This window comes from Trachinotus anak, unplaced genomic scaffold (assembly GCF_046630095.1).
Source record: "Trachinotus anak isolate AG129_WGS33_773 ecotype Australia unplaced genomic scaffold, CSIRO_AGI_Tana_v1 ptg000016l, whole genome shotgun sequence".
In the NCBI taxonomy this organism is placed as follows: Eukaryota; Metazoa; Chordata; class Actinopteri; order Carangiformes; family Carangidae; genus Trachinotus; species Trachinotus anak.
In genome coordinates this window covers 22,450,607-22,468,246 of record NW_027273867.1, presented here as the reverse complement: position 1 = coordinate 22,468,246, position 17,640 = coordinate 22,450,607, and the positions used below count along the sequence as shown (strand labels likewise).

Sequence of the window (17,640 nt, the reverse complement as noted above, 5' to 3'; positions counted from 1 at the left end):
ATTCTCCTGCAGTTTTGTGTTTTTAAAATCTGATCACAGCAATAAATCACAATACGATACCGCAGAAAATCACAGCGATAGAACAGCCATTTTTCTACTCTACTGATACTATAATGTCGCCACAGAAGGTAACAGTTGGTGAAGCACTGTCTTTTCATTTTTGGTTTCCTCTCCACACGCACACATTCTTCCACCAACCCAAAGAAAAATAAACTTTAATAACATCTTGGATATTTAAAACGATAGCTTACTCACTGAGACAAAAGGTCCATGTTTTTTAATGAGGCCACTTTTTGGAGGCAAAGTTGCCTGAAGTCTTAGCGGGACAGGAACTGCAGATAACTTCAGATGGCATCAGAAACTTCACACAACAGTCGACTGGAGTCTCAAAGTCCCATTTTTCTGTAAACACCTACAGGTTCTTGCGGTTGTGTGTCCAACGGGAGCCTCATCTGACTTCTTCCTGCTTCAGGTGCTGAGTGACGGCAGGTCGGAGTGTTTCTGAGGAGCACCGCGCGTCTTCCAAGTTTACAGTGTTTCCAAAACAGCAGCAGGAACCAGGAAGTCGACTGTTACCTCACCAAGAGGCGCCCGTTGGACATAACGCACAATTCTGGTTTAAGTCACGCTGCTGTCATTGGCACTGACTTCACACACGTCTTCGTCACACACGCTCCGACCCAACCCAAGACCCCCGAACATCCCAGAGCCCTGACCCTGACCTGGACTCTGACAGACCACCCCCAGAAGCGCCCCCGCCGCGGCCATGTTGTTGCTCAGAGCAGCGCTGCCGCTGTTGCTCACACTGTTGCTGCTGCTGCTACTTCCTGCGGCTGCGACGCCGCCGTGCTGCGGCGACAGAACAGCGCCGGACAGATGTGGAGAAGACACAGACACTCCTCCTCTCCCTCCTCCTCCCAGAATATTACCCTGACCTCCCTCCCCTGCAGAGAGGAGGAGGTGAGGGGAGGACATCAGGTCCGGCCCGTCCTCACCTCCGCCTCCCCCTCTTCTCCCTCCCTCGCTGCCGCTCCCCCCCTCCCCGCTCTCGCCCAGCCCGCTGCGCCTCTCGCAGTGTGAGCGGTGCCTCATGAAGCTGTCGCGCCACATGAACTTCTTGCCGCAGCCGAGGCAGTCGTACGGCTTGAGGCCCGTGTGCGTCTTCATGTGCTCTGTGAGGTGATGCTTCATCTTGAACTTCTTGGCGCAGACGGGGCAGTGGAAGGGCCTCAGATCCAGGTGCATGTTGATGTGGCGGTCCCTCATGCTCTTGTGGGTGAAGGTCTTACCACAGTGGCACATAAACACTTTCCCTGAACCCCCCGTGCTGCTGTTGCTGCCACCGCTGCCTCCTCCGCCTCCAACCCCCCCGCTGTCCATACCATCAACTCCCAGTGCGCCCTGCACCGACAGGTGGACCGCACCGTGCTCCAGACCGGGGCCTTTGAAGGAGGTTGCTCCAATCATTCCTCCCGCCATCCCCAGGGGAGGGGCGGCACCGTCCAGAGAGAGTCCGGAGGCCTGGCTGTAGAGGAGGATCTGGTTCCCCTGCATGTCCAGGGGGAAGAGCTGGGCCCGGGCCGTGGCCGCAGACTGAACCTGGCCCAGCAGCGCTGAGACGGCGCGGTTAGCGCTCTGGCTCTGACCTGCAGCGCTGTCGTGAAGGTGCTGCGCTAACGTCTGCTCCATCAAACTGCCTTCAAACTTGAGGTAGTCTTCTGAAGACTGGCAGTAGTCCATCTGGAGACAGACAGGGGGAGCAAACTTCAGCTGGAGCAAACAACACAAACCTACTTGAAGAGACGATTTTCTGGGATCTGCGACATCCGGACACTTTGCAGAACTGTAAACGGGATTTTACACCATATTCTGCAGCCGGTGTCTCTTATGCATGCATCCAAATTAAAAAGTTCCTAAATTAAAATATATATATAATTCCTTTGCACGTCACCCAGGTTCAGATGGCTGTACTTCGGTCTCCCCTGGAGAGAGAAGCTGCCTAAGTTTGAGCCTTGCAGTGCACAATTTGAAACCTTTGGTGCTCTCCTGTGGTCGTATGAAAGAAGACACTGTAGCAGTCTTCACCAGGCCTGACTCTGCTTATGAAATTATTACATAAAAGCTGTTAAAAGTGTCTGTCAGCTCACCTGTGAGTCCATGTCGTTCTCAGCTCTGTTTCCCAGCTCGGCCGAAAGGCTCCTGACGTTGGAGATGTTGAAGTCGCTCCTCTCCCTCTCTCTGGCCAGCTCCACCTCCCTCTCGTCCTCGTCCTCCTCGTCCTCTCCCCCCTCCTCCCCGGACACGACGATGAGGTCGTCGTCCTCGGTGCGTTCGGTTTTCACCACCACCCACTGTTTACGAGGCATGATACTGGGCTGGCTGTAGGTGGGGCGCTTCTGTGGAGGCAACGCGGAGTCCTCCCCGTCCTTTGATTGAGATGTTTCACATTATAAAGCAGTTATCATAAGATATCGGGTCTTTGCTGTATCTTAATTTATTGTTTCAAAAGTGCTGCATCAAAAAAGACTAAAAGACCAAAGCTGTGTTAAAACCACAGACTGTAAATAAAGATGGACGTAGCCTCTGAAGAGCGATTCTGAAGCTCAGAGTGGGCTGCTCCACCGTCGCCATCTTGGCAGCACCTGACTCCACCTAACTCCAGGCCAATCCAAAAATGGGCAAAGAGGTGGGGCGTGTGTGGAGCCCAGAGTTTGGTGCATGTATACGCTCACTCACCTGTCCCCTAATCTATGTTCTACTCATGACAATGAAATTACATCTATTCATCAATGGTAGAATACTGCATATCAATTATCGACAGACAAAAATTGATTTTGAATAAATTTCAAAATAAAAGGTTTTTATGTATTAGCGTCAGTTGCTCACACTCACCTGATAGGAAGAAACACCGAAGCTGTCGCTGACCCCGACTTCCTGCTCCGACACTGAGCTCACTTTCTTCCTCCTCCCGCTGCCTCCTCCTCCTCTTCCTCTCTTCCTTTGGTGGTACAACACCTCCTCCTCTTCCTCCTCCACTTCATCCTCCTCTTCCTCGATGAGAAAGGCCTCCTCTCCTCCCGATGGGGTGCAGTAGCTGGGGGTGTTGCTGGACCCACCTCCGTCCGCCGAAGCCCCGGCTGCGGCTGCTCCGCTTCCCCCAAAGCTGCTCCCGTCCCTGGGGCTGAAGTAGTTGGTGCTGCTGGGAGACTGGCTCTCGCTGACTGACGGGCGGCTGGGAGGTTGGGAGGCTCGCTGGGGCTCGTTGGACCCCACGACCTGAGCTTGGCCGCCACCGATGCTGCCATCACTGCCAGCTTCATTACCACCAGCAGGACCACCGTCACCATTGCTGCTGCTACACCCAGGGTTCGCTGACCCCCCACCTCCTCCCACACTGGCTCTGTCCTGCACGCCTCCTCCTCCGCCGCCCCCTCCTCCCGCGGCGGCCCGTCCCTCCTTCAGCAGCTCGGTGCACTTGTCCACGATGTGCCACATCTGCAGGACGCTGCCCACCGTGAGGTAGTTGACGATGTCCTCGCGTAGCATGCGGAGCTGCCCGGTGTAGGCGCAGCTCAGCACGCTCTCGAAGGCCAGCGGGTCCATCACCGCCGGGATGGAGACCGTGGACATGTTCTTCAGGAGTACCTGCAGACGGATGAAGAAAATGATACCACAGCAACACATTTATCAGTCTGCGATGATTTGTCCTGTCTCCTCCCTCTCTCTCTCTTGTCAAGGTGGAAATTCACCTGCTGGTCACAGTCACAAGTCTCAGACAGGTAACCGGGGCCTGACACAGCCTCCCTCCTGTGAACCTGCCGGATGCTGTCGTGTTGGTTTTTACACCATATGAAGTTCTGCAGGTTCAACCCAAATAATCCAACCTCCCACAATCAAAGACATGCACATAAAAAGAAACACAACTTCACTGATTGTTGCTCAGATTACAAACAGGAGCTTATCAGGTTACTTCAGTAGAATAACTCCAACTGTGACGTCTTGTTTTACTCTTTAACCTAATTTGTCGGGACAAGAGGCTCCAGACCGGCGTCCCAGTCTGTGATCAGTAAATATTAAAACAGTATTGAAACAGTTCACAGACTGACTCACAATAAACAATGAGGATATAATATTAAACTTAGCTGAAGGAAATGTTGAAATGTTGATATTATTATTATTATAATGAATCTAAGCTCCGTGAAGTTGTCTGTTTTGTTTTATGTTAGATTCTGTGTCTGAACCTCTGTAGTTCTTCTGAGTGAATATGATTTTGTGGCACATTTTCTTCCAAGGTCCAGACCAGAAATGACTCCATGGAGCTTTTATGTGTGCAATCATGCCGACTAGAAAACATCACATCTCTGTCATTCATCAGTTAGGCTGGTTCCTAGTGGTGAGATGACAGCACGCCGCTCCCACCTGGTCATGGAAGTATGGCGAGGACGCGGCCAGGACGCAGCGGTGGGCCTTAAACACGTGTCCCTGGACGTGGATGGAGAGGTCACAGAGCCTGCCGTCCTCCCTCTGTCGGTTCAGGCTGTCCAGCACCGAGGCCTGAGCGCTGGGGAAGCACACCTGCACCATCGAGCCAGATGTGTCGCTGGGAGCTGAGCTGCTGCTGCAGCTGCCCACTTCCACGGGCAGAGACTGCATCTGGGGGCAGAACAACCTTCATGAGTTTCTGTCCAGGCCACAGCTCAGTCTGATGTAGGCATGTGAAATAAAACTTGAAACAATAACCTGAGGATGTTCTGATAATGTGTAACCATGTCTGTTTAGGTATGAAAAAGATCACCTGTTTAAAGGTCACATGACTGCCATTCTCTATAAAATTTACTTTTTTTAAACTAAATTCCTCTGTGGTGGTAATTTAGGAAAAATTGTGAATTCAGGGTATTTTAAAATGATGCTATGACAGTAAAACCAGTGCAAACTAATACAAAAGACCTGCTTTTTAAATATTCAGTTTTTGTTATAAGATATTTTACAATTATGTTGATTATTTTCCTGATTAATCCATTAATTCTTTATTCTATAAAACATCAGAAAATAGAGAAAACCCAGTTTACCAGAGTCATCAAATGTCACAATGATATAAAACAGAGAAAAGCACCAATTCCTCACATTGAAGAAGCTGCAACCAGAGAATATGAACAATGATTTTGTTAAAAACTGACTCAAAACAAATCAATCAATTATTAGAACAGCTGCTGATTGATTTTCCATCAGTCACTTAACTAATCGTCGCGGCTCTAGTTTTGATTGAACTCCCTGGTTATTTTGGAGGCTGTAGTTTGAGCTGTTGTTACAGTTTCTGATATATTTACTCCAGTCTGGACAAAATATCAGAAACAGCTCTCAGTGTATATGAGAGCTCCAGAATAAAGGATAGGTGAACATTTAATTATGATTTATAACACACTATAATGTGGTTGTGAGCAGATACAAGTGTTTATTAATGTATTTGTTAAAAACTATAACTTCTATTGTGGAAACCTGCAGGTGGAGGCGGCTGCATTCCAGGTGAGCGACACTATGGTAAAACGCAGCTGTAATAATATATCGTGATGAACAGCTAAGATGCTTGCAGCTGCATTAAACTGATATAAAACATTTAGTGAACATTGATATAGTGCTGATGGGCTTAAAGTAAAGTTTTTATGAGACAAAAACAGCTGATGACACCTGATAACTTTGTGCTGCTCTGACTCAGACGTGCATGAGAGACGGTGAAGGCAGAGAAAACAGATCAGAGATCAGTCAGAGATCAGTCAGAGAAGACTGTCTGACTGACCGACACTTCAAGACTCTTAATTCAACTTAATTCAGTGAGTCCAGCTTCAGGCCGACGAGCAGCTGAAGACCTGAGGTGTGTGTCTGTTGGATCTGAGTCTCTGTCTGTCCCTGTCTCTGTCAGTCTCCGTCTGTCTCCGTCTGTCTCCGTCTGTCTCTGTCTCTGTCTGTCTCAGTCTCAGTCAGTCTCTGTCTGTCTCTGTCTGTCTCAGTCTCAGTCAGTCTCCGTCTGTCTCAGTCTCCGTCTGTCTCAGTCTCTGTCTGTCTCTGTCTCAGTCAGTCTCTGTCTGTCTCAGTCTGTCTCTGTCTGTCTCCGTCTGTCTCAGTCTCCGTCTGTCTCAGTCTCTGTCTGTCTCTGTCTCAGTCAGTCTCTGTCTGTCTCAGTCTGTCTCTGTCTGTCTCAGTCTGTCTCTGTCTGTCTCCGTCTGTCTCAGTCTACGTCTGTCTCAGTCTGTCCCTGTCTGTCTCAGTTTGTCTCTGTCAGTCTCCGTCTGTCTCAGTCTCCGTCTGTCTCAGTCTCTGTCTGTCTCTGTCTCAGTCAGTCTCTGTCTGTCTCAGTCTGTCTCTGTCTGTCTCCGTCTGTCTCAGTCTCCGTCTGTCTCAGTCTCTGTCTGTCTCTGTCTCAGTCAGTCTCTGTCTGTCTCAGTCTGTCCCTGTCTGTCTCAGTTTGTCTCTGTCAGTCTCCGTCTGTCTCTGCACTGGTTGTACTTAACAACAACACAACGGCAGCTACAGGAAAACTCACATCAACACGGTCAGTTTGCACCTGGCTCCCAGACAGAGCAACACACCTGTGTCCACACACACACACACACAGACACAGACACAGACACACACAGACACAGACACACACACACACACAGACACACACACACAGACACACACACACACACACACACACACACACAGACACAGACACACACAGACACAGACACACACACACACACAGACACACACACACAGACACACACACACACACACACACACACACACAGACACAGACACACACACACACACAGACACACACACACACACACACACACACACACACACACAGTTTTTGTTGACAAGCTACAGGAGCAAAAGCTGTTGCCTGGAAATGAAGCTGACGTTGTTGTGGAGATGTTTATCCGACACACACACAGACACACACACACACACACACACACACACACAGACACACACACACACACACACACACACACACACACATCATGCCGTTACAGATGTGGCGTTAGCCTGCTAGCTAGCTCTCACGTCTGGCTAACAGGAGAAATAAATAAATAAATAACTAACTAACTAACTAACCGACCTCACCTCGCCGCCTCAGCCGGCGGCTCCCCGGTCACACTGCGGTCTCCGGCCGGGCTCGGGGCGGCGGGTCCCGCAGCTGGAGCCGCATCTTCCTGAACGATCCTCCGGCTGAAGCTCCGCAGCGCCGCGTCGCCTTTAACGGGCTCCCAGACAGACGAGCCAGACTTCGGCCGACACAAAATAAATGAAATAAATAATCACATAAACACGTTCACACAGGCCGTGGGTTTCACTGGTGGTCATATAGTAGCTTAAAGGGTAATTTATAATAAGAAATTATCACATTGAGGCGCTTTATAATTTTATTTTACATTAACCAGCACAAAGAAATGATCCTTGTCTTATATTTCTCTGAAAATTGTCACGTACACGGTAAATATAGACTCAGATGGCAGTTTATCATGAACATCTGGCTGAAACTTATACAACAGCAACATGTCTGCTTTATGCAAACAGGTGTTTCTGTTATTTTGTCCACTCCATTTATATCAGTGACAGTAAATAACTCACACATCTCTGCACAATAAAACAGTCCAGCACAAACTGCATCCTTCAAACTGATCATAAAGTTCAATCAACGCCTACACATCTAACACTGGTTCAGTAACAAGCCTGCTGTAGGGGACTGGCCAGGTGTACCTAATAAACAGCCACCTCAGTGCATCCTGATTAACATTTGATCTCCATCATTCTCTTAATCTGCTTTCATGTAAATCTTATAGATCCTACAAATACTGCACAGTAAAATTAAACTCTAAAAGAACCGCTGATTATGCTGCTGACCTTTAAAGTGCATCATCTTCTGTTCAATGAACACAATCTGACTAATGTGAGTTAATCTGGTTAAACAATGAACATCCATCCTTTGCCACTTCTACACAAAGAACCAGACTCTTCATCTTTCCTCAGCATAATGAAGTCGGCCTTCCTAAGCAACTTCAACCTGAAATAAAGGCAACAGGACACTGACACTGGGAGATTGGATTTATCACAAACACATTTACTATAAAAGTCTCCATAACGTGGATTTCATTTAGTGGAATAAACAATAACCAATTTAAAAAAAAAAAAATAACAAAGGTACATTCAAAAATTCAAAAACACTGTAGTATACTTTGGAAAATGGACATGAATAATGTATACAAGATTAGCCACAATGTGCTTGGAAATAAACACAAGGAGGCTCAGGAAACACAAGCAGCCCATCTACTGAATGTCTTTATTATTACAGTATGTTGGGCCCGAGGGTACAGACGGAAAAATGAAAAACGATGACCACTTATCACCAAAAGTGTCAAAAAGAGGGAAAAAAAAAAAAAAAAATCAAGAAAAACCATACATGACAGTATCAGTTTACTTACACTGAAATGATTTTCAATTATTGCTAGGTTATATGCAACACACCATATTTGAATTGAAAACAAAGAAAAAATAAAATATGATGCGCCTAATGGAGATTAAACTCTTGACTAGTTACCTCATCAGTCAAGAGCTCGAGAGCCGTATGTGTTTTAAAAAATCTGACTAGAAACATGCATATGTACACATCCACTTGATTTACACAAAGATGTAAGAATGTTTAAAAGCCTTTGTTAGTGATCACTAATCAAGGCCCTGAGATATTTACAAAAGGAGCTTTTGGTTCTTACTGATGCCAAACAGCACAATGTGTAAGTAAAAGACATAGAACATTTCACACTGTGACCATAAAGTTGGAAATATTAAGAACAATGGTTAGTTTTTTATTTTGTTTGTTTTTTCCACAAGCTTCACTCTACTTCCTGTTGGCACTTGCAGTCCCAATAACACAGTCGTTCACCTGTAAAGAGATCAAATGCAATACAGACATTATGTGTCAAAAATGTTAATGTCACATCAATATGAAAATGAGATTGTTTACAGAGAAACTTCAGAACCAGATCTGAATGGTCCAAATGAAAGTGTGCTGTAAAAACTCTTTTCTCTCCTTAATGCCATTCAACAAATACCACCTCCCCCACAAAGGCAATGTTTATATTTTAGTCAGCTGGTTATCTCAAAAACTTGTCAACAACTGAAATTTTTTGCAGAATGAAAATTTTAACCAAGTATTTTAACCTTGAAAGATGGTACTTAAAAAACCAAAAAAAAAACTTCAGCTTCTTATGTACTTTTCTGAACCAAACAATGTGAGGGAAATGCTAAAAACATCACACAAGACATTGTGAGTTATTGCAAAAGAACAATTTCTCAAATACAAATTAATTTAACATTATGATGAATTTCACTTTATCTACACTTTCACATTGTTTGATTGATGTTACTTGTGTCACCTTTTACCAGCTGTAGTAAAGACACTATACAAACACAGATGCCACTGACCTTGCTGGCAAACCTCAAGGAGTTGAGGGTTTCCCCGAAGCTGTCTGTCTCTGGGGCGATGTTCACAAACATGAGGCTGCGATGAGGAAGACAGAATTACAAATCAGTATAAATTAACACATGAAAATAAAATTAATCAGAATGTCTTCTTTCCTAAATAGGTTTAATTGGGTTAGAATTTAAAGCCAGCGAAAAGATGGTCAATTGGTTAATTTATCTGCCGTAATCTGCAAGGTAACCAACTACTGTCCAATATGAAGGCTGATCTGACTTTGGCTTTTTAAACCAAAGCCCTAACAGTGTACAAATGATTGAAAAGGGCGGCTCTCTGTCCTGAACTCAAGTGACACAACATAACACAGCATGTGTTGGAGTAGACCGCTGGCATCATGGAGCTACACTGATGAGTAACTCACGTTTTGCTGTTTCCTCCCAGGCAGCCCTGCAGAAGGTAGGTGAGCTTGGAGTTTCTGTATGGAACATAGCTCTCCTGAAACACAAACAGAACCAATTCATGTCAAACAAAATAAACAAACACAATTTAGATGCTGTCATCCACAAACCAGGGTGGAAATAAAATATATATCTAACGCTTCTCAGCGGTGTCATTTTTTTATTCCGGGCTCCTGATCACAGACCTTGTTGGCCAGTGCGGTGATGACGATGCCCAGGTTGGACAGGGAGCCGTTGATGGCCGTCATCTCTTTGAAGCGCTCACCCTGAGACTGACTCTTCACCATTCGCTCACTGCCGGCCAAATCAACCAGGCACAGAGTGGCTGTACATATTTAAAAATAAAATAAAACAATCAGAAAAGTTATGCAGGTTCAACAAAAAAATAAACTGAGATGGTGAAATCAAATTATAGAAGAGGAGACCTGACATATACAGAAACTGCTGTGATTTTGGACAAAACATGACAGAACAGAAGACGCTTGTGAGCCACAACAATAATGTTGAGTCATTTATGTATTTTTTTCCCCATTTCTCACAGAACTGATGCCCAATTAATGTTTTGATATTCTACAAGCCAAGCCACAGTTCTGATACTGGCATAATCAGTGAGCTCATACTCACACTTGCATTTGACGTCCCTGCCAGCATTCACCCCCTCGATATCCAGCTGGAAGACTGAATGGGAGCGAGATGAGCGGTCATTCTGGGCTGTCTGGGCTGTGGAGCGATTCTGATTGGCCAGGGCAATCAGACCGAGAACCTGGGGGGGTTGGGGGTCAGAGAGGAGCTTTACTTTAAAATGGTATATGCATAGTCAATTATTCTTATGTACCTGTTTTCCAATTTCAAAATGAATTAGCTCAACTCTGGTGCAATATAAGGTTAATTTTTTAAAGTTTTTTTAAGATATGCAGGTTATGTTGCTAATCATCATGTAATTTAAGCAACAGAGACTTCTGCCTGCCATACCTGATCCTCGTTGGAGACCTTTTCGTAGGTGAGGTTGGTGATTGTCACCTCGTTGTTGGCTGACTTTCGGATCTCATGCTCAGGCCTCTTGCTGGCCTTGCCAGTGTAGAGGAGATCTCTCAGGGTCTCGTTGTAGATTTCAACAAAGCTCGCTGTGAAGGTGAACTGAGGGAAAACAGAGATTGTTGTGTTGTGTTGGCTGGTATTAATAGTTGCACAAAGAGCATGAATCTAGAATAGTGTGAAAAAAATGCCAAAAGAAAAAACATGGTGGACCAGTGAATGGCACTGTTGCATCATAGGAAGAAGGTACTGGGTCTGACACCCAGTTTGGCTGAGGCCTTTCTGTGTGGATGTTCTCCTCGTGCCTCCAGGTTTTCTCCCACAGTGAGAACTCTGAATTGCCCATAGATGTGAACGGTTGTTTGTCTCTATATGCCCACCCTGTGATGCCTAGGATAGACTGGCAATCTGTCCTGATACACCTTTATGCTCACCCAGTGTCAGCTGGGATGGGTGTATGGATTTGTTTTTTCTATTTCTAGTATTTGATACTATTGGTGACATCTTACAAAGAAAGTACAATAGAAATTCATTACAATATTATTGGGTAAAGTTATCAGTAGCTGCAGCCATTGTGTGATTCCACAAGTATACACATATTTAATGGCAGGATTTAACAGAGTTGTAATTTCATAATATTAAAGAATTTCCAAGTAACAAACAAACTATTGAAACTACTGAAATTAAGAATTAAAATATGTTACAACTTCAATATGGATAAAAAAGGATTTATATTTTCTCAGAATACAGTAGGAAAAGTTTATTTTGAACTCAGTTACCTCCTGCCCTGTATACACTCACATGCATGACCGTACACACTAACCTCCCAGCCTTGTGCTCCCAGCTTCTCTGCTGCTTTGAAGATTTGCTGCACGCCTCTGGGAATGACACCTCTGCTCTCATCAAACTCGTCTCCCTCCATGGTGTACGTCTTTCCACTTCCTGTCTGGCCGTAGGCAAAGCAGCAGACGTTGTAGCCGTCCAATGCTGACTGCACCAGCAGAGAGATCTCCTCAAAGACCTGAAAATGAAGCATCATGAAATTTATTGCTTTAGCTGGACAAAGTAAAATACGTACATAAACAGAACAGTATATAGAGTATATAGTTTACCTCCTGTTGTGAAGCCTGGGGACCAAACACCTTGTCAAAACTGAAGTTGTAATTCTTCTGAGTGTCTGCAGTTTTGCCTGTGTGAGACTGAAAAGCAGAAGATGGCTGAATTTAGTCTTTTAGTTTGAGATAAGCTTATACAAACAAAGGCAAATGTTTCTGTCTGTCAATTGTTCTTTAAGCTGCACTGTCCATCACTTGGACACTGACACATACGTTTGTTATGATGACTTTGATATGCGACTCATTTAGATCCTGCTGTTCTTTCTTTTCCACAAAGTATTTCACGGGTTACACAGTGAAGACATGGAGACATGAGATACCTTCTACTACACCCTGCAGAAAAAAAAGAATAGTTTCCCTAACTACAAACATTTGAGGGTTCTGGTAGACCGACAGGATTCTCACCTCCTCTGTCTTGGCCAGTGTTATCGTCTTGTTGTCACTGGCTGGGAGCTGGATGTGCTTGCTGAGCCCTCCACCCACCAGTGGTCGCACTCTGCAAAAGACCCTGATATTGCCCTGCATGAGAAAGATGATGGACAAATTAGTCTCATTTGTCAGAGAGAAGTTTGTGGTTTTCACCGTTAAATGCTAACGACACAACACCTTACAAAAATTATGACGAAATAAAAAAAGCAAAAGGACCCAGGTGTGTTCCCTAATGTAGTCAGAATAGAAGCAGGACTTTGAAGGAAATCGTTAACCCAGCAGATGGATCAGCTAAAAGGCCTTAAGGCTGCTGTAACTGGGCTGTGCTGCACTGGGTAACTCACCTTGAGCTCCTGAATGGTATTGTGGAGCCGCCTGCGCTCCATTTCCCCTGCATGAAGCTCGTCCCTTTGCTGTGCCACCGTCTCTTTGAGACAGCGGACCTCCTCCTCTGTGTCTCTGAGGGTCGCCTGCACCCGGGCCAGAGTTGACTCCTGTACCGAAAGCTTCATCTGGAGTGAAAAGAAAGAACAACTAAGAATGTGGTCTTTTCCCAAATCTGACCATCATATTTATTTTTATCTTAACTTCTTGATTGGATTTCAGGAAAGTAACTTTAACCTTTCTTGATTCAATGCCCAGTTATTTGCTAGAATTAACAACAGTCTTGAATAAATACACAAGTAAAGTATGGCAATGGACCCTTGGCAGGTCAAGTCTATCAAATAATGGCATATTTATATTATGACACTGCACATCCCAAATAACTCATATGATCTGCTGTCCAGAAGCTGACAATTCACCTTGAGAGTTTGTAGCTCTGTCTCTTGGCTATCTCTGAGCGTCTCCATGACTTTGTATTTGCCCTCTAAGTTGGAGAGCTCTTTCTGAAGAGTGCTTTTATCACTAGACACTTTCTCCAACTCATCCCGGACTCCTGACAGTGCCTGCAGCTCCTCCTCATACTCCCTTTAATCAGCAAAAAGGAATGACATTTAATGGATTACAAACAGATAGTAACACTAATGTAATGACAATAAATGTTTAATTTAAATAATTTTCCCACCTGATCTGGTTCCGCTGCTTCTCAAGTTGTTTCTCCACTTCAGCCACTCTGGTTTGGCTCTGGGCCATCGAGCCTTTCAGAACCTCATTCTCCTGGTTGATGGATTTGAACTTGGTCTGGTAGTTACGGACCTTATCCTCCATGTCGCTGACCTTGCCCTTTAGGTCCCATGCATGCCGCCGGCCCCCACCTGTAAACAAGAGCATCATCAACAGGTGTGACAAATCTATTCAGACCACATCAGTCTTTCCCAGTTTTCAAAGGAGACATCTTAAAATTTCACAGTAGCAAAAGCAAGTACAAACGTTTTCCCTTGCACCTTTTGCAGCTTGGTTAAAAATAAAAACATTGACCATTTTTCCTCATCTGTTTACATTTCATGGAGACTCATAATAATAACCTCCCTGGGAAGCCAAACGAAAGTGGGAAGAACTAAATCGCAATTTGGACCAGAGCTTGAGGAAGACAAACAAGCGCTTGCTACTTTTATTGTGAAGGTATAGGAAGTGATGTACATTTTTGCATGTGCTGGTTGTTGTTGTTTGGAGTGAACATGGCAGCAGTTGCCAATAAAGCAGTTGCTGAATAATTAAAAGTTTGTCTTCTTTTCAAGTAACACCAGCACTGCTCTGCCATACACACAGCCATTAACTAAGCACCAAATATGAATTTAATTGATTTGGTATGATTTTTTTAAGGAACAAGAACCAAGTGGAATGGATTTCTCACCTGCTTTTGTGCCAGTAGAGACAGCAGGTTGTTTCGTGTTGCCTCCCTTTGCTGCAGCTGAAGCTATAGATGGTTTCAGGACACCTGATGGGACAAAAACCAGTAAAGGACAATGTATAAAAACGAACATTTCACACAAAACACAGATCTACTACCTTATGATTTTGATGAAACCAAAGCATGTCTGAATTTTCCTGCTACCAGTGGTTAAATTGGGGAATACTATCTCATGCTCAATCTAAACTTGAACTGTAACGCTCAATCACAGCTCACAACCTTTGCTCCACTGTGCAGCAGACAGAACATCTTACCTCTGGAAGGACCAACAGCCACAGTGGCAGCTCCCATACCTCTGACTGACTTAGCTGTGAGGAACAAAGTGAAACAGAGAGATCTATGTTTAATATTAGGAAACTCAAATATATAATATATAAATAAACAAAATAAAACACACACACACACACACACACACACACACAAGCTTAGAGAAACAATTCTGATCTCTTAGATATGTTTGCACAAATGCTGACATGGAAAGTCTTTGAGAAAAAGAAAAAGATTCTGAAACTCAGGCATGAGCAAGTAACTTACAAAGAGGTGCCCTGGTTGCTGCAACAGGAGGCCGCTTGCCACCAATGATTGTAGCAGCTGCCTGGGGTTTGACAGACTCTGGGTCCTTACGAATCTTCTTCTGCAAACAAAAAATAAATAAAAATAACACATAGCACCAGCATAAAGCAAGAGCAGTGATTATTCAGCTTTTGGGCTATAGAAATAATCTACTTTGTTTTGCACACCTATACTAAAAGATCATTTTAGGGATAAATGTCTGTTATATTGTCTATAAGGATTACTCCTGTTATGGGCCTCCAAAATATTAGAGGTGTATGCAAAAATGTGGTTTGACAATGAAACTAACAGAATTAATCACAATGGAAACGAAGCAGATGAAGTAAAAGATGTAGATGGTTTTCGGTACAAACCTGAGCAGGCGCAAAGTCTTGGCCATTCTCAGAGCTGCTGCTGCTGCTTGTAAGGACCCTCTTGCTTGACATAACTGGTAAGCGGGACATGCTCTGTTGAGAGTTAAGAGGTAAATTATGGTCAAACCAGACTAATCACAGAACAACCCAATTATTAACACTTATGTCAAATGTAGGAGCATGGTTATCCCCAGTTTATACCCATCAGGTGTTACTGTCAAAGAGGTGAGCATCAGTTTCCAACACTCTAACCTTCAAGCAAAGACTATCATTCATGGACACCATCTTTGTTTGTTTCTCCGTCAGTAAGTTTGAAAGTTTACCTCCAGAGCAGCAGTGACTTTAATTAAACTGACTTTAATTAAATAAAGCTGAGCTCTGTGGCTAATATAACATTAATACATGAGAGGCACAAACTGGAACCGTGGCCTGATGTGCAACACCGGCTGTTTGGGCATAAAAGAAATCTGTCAGTGCATGTTATTAGATGAGTAAAGGAAATTAACAGATAATACAACTTCAACGTTAATCTCAGTCTCAGATTAATTGTACAAAACAGATGCTACGTTGTTTGACGTTACGCTGTAGCTAAGTCTCACATAAGTTAGTGTTAAAACAGCCATAATAACAGCTTAGAGTAGGTTAAGTTTTTTCAAACAACAATAACCCGACAATATGAAGTGGAACATGTGTGGGTGACATGACTGGGGTCACCACTTCATCCAACAGCCACCAGTTACCTTGTGCTCAAACCATTACAACTAACATTACAGGAGTGATAGCGATAGCTAACCATACATCCAAAGCCTATACCACCTGTTGAAACGTGACCCAACTTAATATTTATCGACTCAAACATAACATGGGTCGTTTATGAACACGTAAAATAAAAATTAGCTTCGATTAGATTGCTGTTAGCTACATGAAAGCAACTAACCAAAGTTCATGTTATCTTAACTACCGTTAGCTTGAGCATACAGTAAACGGTAAATAACCTTGATAAATTACTGGACCAATCGTTTGTGTATCGTTTCTGAGCAAACGATTGCAACACCCCCTTTACAATCTGAGCTAAGCGAAATTAATAGTTTTAACTTATGAAGACAGTTACCTGACGCAGAACTGAATCTCCGCTCCGTACAACCCTCCACCGTCTCCGGCCGTTTGAATTTGAAATTGAACTGTTTTGGTGGGCGCTTCGAACAGGCCGCCGTGATTGGTTGAGCCACCATAAACCCCGCCCCACTTCCGTGTTTGTGTACGCTTGTTACGCCTTAAGGAGTGTGCGGGTTGGGCGGGATATACACTGTTTGCCTAGTTGCCTCTGTGCTAAGGGCAAAATCCAGTCGATGACTTGATAAACAAATCATTGTAACCACGTCACTTAGGAAGTTGAGCTCACCTCTCATTTCTTTATAATTAAGTGGGGTTGCAGAAGAAGCTTTAGGTGATAGGAGATAGGTCTTTGATTGGTAAACCAGAGTTTGAGGTGTTAACTGCAGCTGGGCACACGACCGAGCCAGATCAGCTGATTAGACCTGCACACATACATAAGCACACAGACACAGCCACACAGATAAACAGACAAAGACCAACAAAGCCACACCCACACAGTGTCTGGTGTTTTATACAGTGCTTGGTGTTTGACAATGTTGTGTGTGTTATTTTAATCTGTACCCCGACTGCAAATAAAGTTTCCCACTTGGGATAACAAAACGTCTGAGTCTGAAAATATCACTGCTGTTGACCCGACGGCTGTTGAAATTTCCAAAACACATGAGGCAGATTATTTTGTATGTTGTGCACAGAATCCCTTGTCTGTAAATCAAATTGTGAAAGAAAATCTTTCATTTTTGTCAAATTAATTAATTATGAACGCTAAAGCATCTTACACCTTTCTCACCTTGTGTGTCATTTCTAACAGGATTTTTAAAATTCTAATGCAACAAAAATCAGACACAAATTGGGCCTCAGATTTTATCAAAAAGAAAAATCAAATAATCATACATTCTCATCAGTACCATGCAATCTGAAGCTTTTTCATCATAAACTGTTTTTGAACTTTATTCTCCTTAAGGGAAGAAACAGTCTGTTCAGATGAGCAAGAGGTGTAACTGTGCATACAGTATGCAAGAGTGTAGCATAAGAGGGCAGTTAATAACTGTATTATTGTCAGGAGCATCAGTTATAACATTAACAAGAATATTGAGAATGGGTTATTTTTCATAAAAAGACACAATGAAATACAAGGAGGATTATACATGAAGACAATCAGCCCGGTGTTTAGGCTGCTTCAACATTTTGATTGGGTAGAAAGAGCTTGTGCACAAAAACATGGCAGCAGTGTCCCAGGTCAACTATA

At 44.0% G+C, this 17,640-nt stretch overlaps 2 protein-coding genes across 3 annotated transcripts; both read right to left on the bottom strand.

The window, feature by feature from the left end:
- Positions 1-197: 197 nt before the first annotated feature.
- Positions 198-7,272, bottom strand: zbtb22b (zinc finger and BTB domain containing 22b). Of its 2 annotated transcripts, none has more exons than XM_071501198.1 (5): positions 7,106-7,272; positions 4,420-4,653; positions 2,893-3,645; positions 2,148-2,426; positions 198-1,740 (listed from the first exon to the last, which is right to left on the bottom strand). In XM_071501198.1, exons 2-5 carry the CDS (start codon positions 4,651-4,653, stop codon positions 619-621), a joined length of 2,388 nt encoding a protein of 795 aa, XP_071357299.1. In that variant the 5' UTR covers positions 7,106-7,272; the 3' UTR covers positions 198-618. The 2 variants fall into 2 exon arrangements, with proteins under 2 accessions (XP_071357299.1, XP_071357300.1); XM_071501199.1 differs by having other exon boundaries at positions 7,111-7,272.
- An 806-nt stretch (positions 7,273-8,078) lies between these two features.
- On the bottom strand, positions 8,079-16,512 carry kifc1 (kinesin family member C1). Its single transcript, XM_071501201.1, has 17 exons — positions 16,390-16,512; positions 15,279-15,371; positions 14,887-14,986; positions 14,607-14,660; positions 14,296-14,379; positions 13,567-13,756; positions 13,304-13,469; positions 12,845-13,012; positions 12,477-12,590; positions 12,069-12,155; positions 11,780-11,977; positions 10,894-11,058; positions 10,546-10,684; positions 10,107-10,246; positions 9,885-9,958; positions 9,469-9,544; positions 8,079-8,926 (listed from the first exon to the last, which is right to left on the bottom strand). The coding sequence occupies exons 2-17, from the start codon at positions 15,366-15,368 to the stop codon at positions 8,882-8,884; spliced, it is 1,890 nt and encodes a 629-aa protein (XP_071357302.1). The 5' UTR covers positions 15,369-15,371; positions 16,390-16,512; the 3' UTR covers positions 8,079-8,881.
- Between the last annotated feature and the right edge of the window lie 1,128 nt (positions 16,513-17,640).

What these genes read in the sequence shown, in the direction of transcription:
- kifc1 (XM_071501201.1), bottom strand. Translation starts at nt 15,368, where the DNA reads ATGTCCCGCTTACCAGTTATGTCAAGCAAGAGGGTCCTTACAAGCAGC. An exon ending in CACTGGCCAAGACAGAGGAG is followed by an intron (nt 12,156 to 12,476) that starts GTGAGAATCCTG and finishes TCTGCTTTTCAG; the next exon opens with TCTCACACAGGCAAAACTGC. An exon ending in CTGGGAGGAAACAGCAAAAC is followed by an intron (nt 9,545 to 9,884) that starts GTGAGTTACTCA and finishes TCCTCATCGCAG; the next exon opens with CCTCATGTTTGTGAACATCG.
- zbtb22b (XM_071501198.1), bottom strand. Translation starts at nt 4,653, where the DNA reads ATGCAGTCTCTGCCCGTGGAAGTGGGCAGCTGCAGCAGCAGCTCAGCT. An exon ending in CGCCATACTTCCATGACCAG is followed by an intron (nt 3,646 to 4,419) that starts GTGGGAGCGGCG and finishes ATCCGTCTGCAG; the next exon opens with GTACTCCTGAAGAACATGTC. An exon ending in TCGGTGTTTCTTCCTATCAG is followed by an intron (nt 2,427 to 2,892) that starts GTGAGTGTGAGC and finishes TCTCAATCAAAG; the next exon opens with GACGGGGAGGACTCCGCGTT.